Source organism: Aegilops tauschii, chromosome 6 (genome assembly GCF_002575655.3).
Source record: "Aegilops tauschii subsp. strangulata cultivar AL8/78 chromosome 6, Aet v6.0, whole genome shotgun sequence".
Taxonomy (NCBI): Eukaryota; Viridiplantae; Streptophyta; class Magnoliopsida; order Poales; family Poaceae; genus Aegilops; species Aegilops tauschii.
The window spans coordinates 435833479-435839130 of NC_053040.3; the positions used below are offsets into that span (position 1 = coordinate 435833479).

The 5652-nt window shown below is 54.9% G+C and overlaps 1 protein-coding gene across 1 annotated transcript; it reads right to left on the bottom strand.

The window, feature by feature from the left end:
* Positions 1-600: 600 nt before the first annotated feature.
* LOC141026144 (uncharacterized) lies at positions 601-1937 on the bottom strand. The gene is made up of 2 exons (XM_073502122.1): positions 1313-1937; positions 601-1169 (listed from the first exon to the last, which is right to left on the bottom strand). Exons 1-2 carry the CDS (start codon positions 1935-1937, stop codon positions 601-603), a joined length of 1194 nt encoding a protein of 397 aa, XP_073358223.1.
* Positions 1938-5652: the final 3715 nt, after the last annotated feature.

Below are 5652 nucleotides of genomic sequence, written 5' to 3' on the forward strand. Positions count from 1 at the left end.
GTCTCCCTGTCTGAGGCCGCAAGCGTGGTTGATGGGAGGGCCAGGGTGGCCATTGGTCATGACCCGTGTCGACGCGGTGGAGAGAAGGATCGAGATCCAGTCACGCCAACGGTGGCCGAAGCCTAGGTGCTGCAGGACCTGAAGCAGGAAGGGCCACGAGACAGAATCGAAGGCTCGGACGATGTCAAGCTTGAGAAGCATGCGCGGGGTCTTGAGGTTATGGAGGAGGCGCGCAGTTCGTTGGACGAGAAGAAAGTTGTCGTGGATGCACCGTCCAGCGATGAACGTGCTTTGGTTCGTGGAAATCATCGAGCTAAGCCTTGGAGCGAGACGCAAGGCTAGCACTTTGGTGAAAAGCTTAGAGATCAAGTGGATGAGACTTATGGGCCGGTAGTCCGAGAGGGAGGCGGCATCTTGTCTCTTGGGGATCAGCGTGAGGAGGGCCTCGTTGAGCTTTTGGAAGCCGCGCCCACTCATGGTGTATAGCTTGTCGAAGGCATCACAAATATCCTTCTTGATGATGTCCCAGCAGGCGCGTAGGAACTCGGAGGTGAAGCCATCGGGGCCAGGCGCCTTCCCCGTTGGGAGGCTTTTCACGGCTCACCAAATTTCGTCTTCAGAGAAAGGGGCCTCGAGGTCCAGGAGGTCGAAGGAATTGACGTGGAAGCTGGTCAGATCCAGTGTGAATTCGCGCCTGGTGTCGGTGCCAAGGATGGTGGTGAAGTGGTCGTAGGCCGCCTTGGCCATGCCCTCGTGGTCTGAGATCACCCGGTCGCCAACTTGCACGGAGGCCATGTAGGTGCGTTGCTTGCGATGCGAGGCGTGCACCTTGAGCGCGGGCACGGAAGCGTCGTCACTGCGGAGCCAAGCTAGGCGCACGCGCTGTCGTGCAATCGTACGCTCGAGGGAGGCAAGTCCGAGGTAGGAGGCCTTGAGCCTGCGCCGGAGCCAGGCTTCGCCGGAGGAGAGGGGTCGCAGATCCTGGGCGGCGTCGAGACGCGGAATGATCTCTCGCGCCACCATGAGCTGGAGGGACACGTTTCCAATGGTACGGGCGCTCCAGCGTTGGAGGTGCCTACCAGTGTTCTTGAGACGGGAGACGAGTCGCCGGAAGGGGTCGGGGTCGGGAGGTAGAGCATTCCATCCCTCGTGAACTGCATCTTGGAAGCCTTCATTTTTGGCCACAAACGCTCAAAATGGAACCGCCTAGCCCCGGGCGGGCGCGCGGCGCAGTCGATGACCAGAGGGCAGTGATCAGAAGCAGCGGAAGTGAGGCAGCGTAGCAGGCAGTGTGGGTGCTCGATCTCCCAACCGGAGGTGCAAAGAACACGGTCATTTCGCACGAGCGTAGGGGAGTCGCGCTCGCTTGACCAAGTGTAGCGGCGGCCATGAAGGTACATGTCACGGAGCTCCTCATCGGCAATGAACCGTCTGAACCTGCTCATGACACGGTGGTTAAGGTTCGAGTTGTTTTTATCCTCCGTGGAGGTGATCATGTTAAAATCGCCTCCGAGAAGCCAAGGACCGATGCGGGAGGCGCGCACGTCTTGGAGATCAGCGAGGAGGTCGAGTTTAGCATTGTCGTCCTGTGGACCATACACACCAGTTAACCACCAGTGGTTCATGCTGTTAGGGGGGGTGACCAGTGCCGTGATATGGTTCTCGCCAATCAATGGGTTAGAAATGGAGGCCTCAGATCGCCGCCAGGCAAGGAGGATGACGCCGCGGGTGCCGGTTGCCGGCAGGAAGTAGAAATCCTCGAACTGTGGGCCAAGAGTGTCGAGGACGAGGGGGTCCGAGATATGGGCGAGTTTCGTCTCCTGGAGGCATACAATGGAAGGGGATGCAGTGGAGATCACACTGCGCACAGCCGAGCGTTTAGCATCGGAGTTTAAGCCTCGCACGTTCCAAAACATAATTTTGAGGTTACAATCCATGGGGGGGGGGGGGGAGGGGGCGTTGTAGCAAGACCGCAAGGACGGCTACGCCTCGACTAGGCGCGGCGGGGCCCGCTCGGGGCAGGTCTCGGGGTTTGAGAAGCTTGGCACCTGCCAACCATAGAAATCCGCGAAGGCTTCCAACATGTCCTCCGCAAGAGGTCGCTCGAAGATGTGGGCATATTTGCTCAGCATGTCATTGGAGATGGGAGCGTCGTCACTCTCAATGAGCCCAAGGCGCCTAAGCAGCATGCGCTTAGCCTTCATTTCCGAATCCAAACCGCGGTCAGCCTTCGCGATCCTAAAGCTGCGCCTGGGGGTGAAGTTGGGTGGGACCGCGTTCCTGCATCGGCGCGGAGGCGGGGTGGGAAGCACATGCTGGGGGTGGACGGAAATCACGTCCAGAAACGAGGCCAGGGGGTGCATGGTCCACAGCGTGCTGATTGGCCTGCATGGCGGAGTCGCTGTCAACCACAGGGCGGGCATCCTGATCGGCAGCCAATGGGGTGGCCAGCATGCACCTGGCGGGGCTGGACCCACCGCAGCGGCTGTCGAGAGGAGGCTGCACGGCTCGGTCGTGGGTGTCGACATATGGGATGTCAGCGCACAGAGATGGGCCAGACGCTTGGCAGGTAGCGCCGACAGCGCCATGCGCGAAGGGCGGGGGATCCGAGGCTGCGCGCGGCAGCGTGGGGTCATCCGAAGCCAGAGGTGGGGCGCTGGCAGCAGCCCGTTGGGCGGGGAAGACCGAGTCATCCTAGTTGGTATCCTCAGGAGGTGGGGCCGGGGTCATGTCGCGCGGATCAAGGCACGCGTCGACAGGGCGGGGGCTGGGATGGGGACGGGGGGAGACCACGTCGCCACAATTTGAAATGGGCTGGTCTCCGCGCTCCTCCCCAGCCCGAAGCAGCAGCGTGGGTCCCGCCTGGCGGTCAGCAGCAGGGGGTGATGATGGTCTCAGGGCCCGCACTGCCGAAAGGGGAGGGGCACCCAATCGCAGCAAGGCAGGAACACGGTTGACGTCAGGGACCGCATCAGGGTGGGGGCCAAGAATGCCTTTCCAGGAGCGGCTGGGTGGTGGAGCATGGGCACGGCGGCGATGGCGCCGGTGACCACCACGGCGCCGGGAGGGGTGCTGCGAGCTGGAACCCGCAGGTGGGAAGTCATGGCGCTCCGGCCACTGGGGAGGGAGGGGAGTCTTGGTCGTGGCCCGCCTCGTCCCCGGGCAGAGACGGCGGGGGCGCCGGCCTTGGGGGGCGCCGGAAGTCTGTGCACGCCACGATGTGGATTCGGACGGGGAAGCGCGCAAGTCCAAGTGCAAGGCGCTCGGCACGGTCGGGGTCGGCGTCGATGGCCACGACATCATCGTCCGGGATCAGGAGCTCGGCGGTGCGCGGTGTTGGGGAACGTAGTAATTTCAAAAAAAATCCTACGCACACGCAAGATCATGGTGATGCATAGCAACGAGAGGGGAGAGTGTGTCCACGTACCCTCATACGCCGAAAGCGGAAGCGTTAGCACAACGTGGTTGATGTAGTCGTATGTCTTCACGATCCGACCGATCAAGTACCAAACGCACGGCACCTCCGAGTTCAGCACACGTTCAACTCGATGACGTCCCACGAACTCCGATCTATCCGAGCTTTGAGGGAGAGTTCCGTCAGCACGACGGCATGGTGACGATGATGATGTTCTCCCGACGCAGGGCTTCGCCTAAGCACCGCTATGATATGACCGGGGTGGATTATGGTGGAAGGGGGCACCGCACACGGCTAAGAGATCCAAGGGATCAATTGTTGTGTCTCTAGGGGGTGCCTCCTGATAACCCACAAGTATAGGGGATCGCAACAGTTTTCGAGGGTAGAGTATTCAACCCAAATTTATTGATTCGACACAAGGGGAGCCAAAGAATATTCTCAAGTATTAGCAGTTGAGTTGTCAATTCAACCACACCTGGATAACTTAGTATCTGCAGCAAAGTATTTAGTAGCAAAGTAATATGATAGTAGTGGTAACGGTAACAAAGGTAACAGTAGCAAAAGTAATATTTTTGGTATTTTGTAGTGATTGTAACAGTAGTAACGGAAAAGTAAATGAACGAAGAACAATATGTGGAAAGCTCGTAGGCATTGGATCGGTGATGGAGAATTATGCCGGATGCGGTTCATCATGTAACAATCATAACATAGGGTGACACAGAACTAGCTCCAATTCATCAATGTAATGTAGGCATGTATTCCGAATATAGTCATACATGCTTATGGAAAAGAACTTGCATGACATCTTTTGTCCTACCCTCCCGTGGCAGCGGGGTCCTAACAGAAACTAAGGGATATTAAGGCCTCCTTTTAATAGAGTACCGGAACAAAGCATTAACACATAGTGAATACATGGACTCCTCAAACTATGGTCATCATCGGGAGTGGTCCCGAATATTGTCACTTCGGGGTTGCCAGATCATAACACATAGTAGGTGACTATAGACTTGCAAGATAGGATCAAGAACTCACATATATTCATGAAAACATAATAGGTTCAGATCTCAAATCATGGCACTCGGGCCCTAGTGACAAGCATTAAGCATAGCAAAGTCATAGCAACATCAATCTCAGAACATAGTGGATACTAGGGATCAAACCCTAACAAAACTAACTCGATTACATGATAGATCTCATCCAACCCATCACCGTCCAGCAAGCCTACGATGGAATTACTCACGCATGGCGGTGAGCATCATGAAATTGGTGATGGAGGATGGTTGATGATGACGATGGTGACGAATCCCCGTCTTCGGAGCCCCGAACGGACTCCAGATCAGCCCTCCCGAGAGGTTTTAGGGCTTGGCGGCGGCTCCGTATCATAAAACGCGATGAATCCTTCTCTCTGATTGTTTTTCTCCCCGAAAGCAAATATATAGAGTTGGAGTTGAGGTCGGAGGAGCTCCAGGGGGCCCACGAGGTAGGGGGTGCGCCCTAGGGGGGCAGGCGCGCCCTCCACCCTCGTGGACAGGGTGTGGGCCCCCTGGTCTTCATCTTTTGCAAGGATTTTTTATTATTTCCAAATAGACGTTCCATGACGTTTCAGGTCATTCCGAGAACTTTTGTTTCTGCACATAAATAACACCATGGAAAGTCTGCTGAAAACAGCGTCAGTCCGGGTTAGTTCCATTCAAATCATGCAAGTTAGAGTCCAAAACAAGGGCAAAAGTGTATGGAAAAGTAGATACGACGGAGACGTATCAACTCCCCCAAGCTTAAACCTTTGCTTGTCCTCAAGCAATTCAGTTGATAAACTGAAAGTGATAAAGAAAAACTTTTACAAACTCTGTTTGCTCTTGTTGTTGTAAATATGTAAAGCCAGCATTCAAGTTTTCAGCAAAGATTATGACTAACCACATTTGCAATAACTCTCAGGTCTCATGTTTACTCATATCAATGGCATAATCAACTAGCGAGCGATAATAATAAATCTCGGATGACAACACTTTCTCAAAACAATCATAATATGATATAACAAGATGGTATCTCGCTAGCCCTTTCTGAGACCGCAAAACATAAATGCAGAGCACCTTTAAAGATCAAGGACTGACTAGACATTGTAATTCATGGTAAAAGAGATCCAGTCATAGTCATACCCAATATAAATTAATAGTAATGGATGCAAATGACAGCTGCGCTCTCCAGCTAGTGCTTTTTAATAAGAGGGTGATGACTCA

What these genes read in the sequence shown, in the direction of transcription:
- LOC141026144 (XM_073502122.1), bottom strand. Translation starts at nt 1,937, where the DNA reads ATGGATTGTAACCTCAAAATTATGTTTTGGAACGTGCGAGGCTTAAAC. An exon ending in CCGTGTTCTTTGCACCTCCG is followed by an intron (nt 1,170 to 1,312) that starts GTTGGGAGATCG and finishes CCAAAAATGAAG; the next exon opens with GCTTCCAAGATGCAGTTCAC.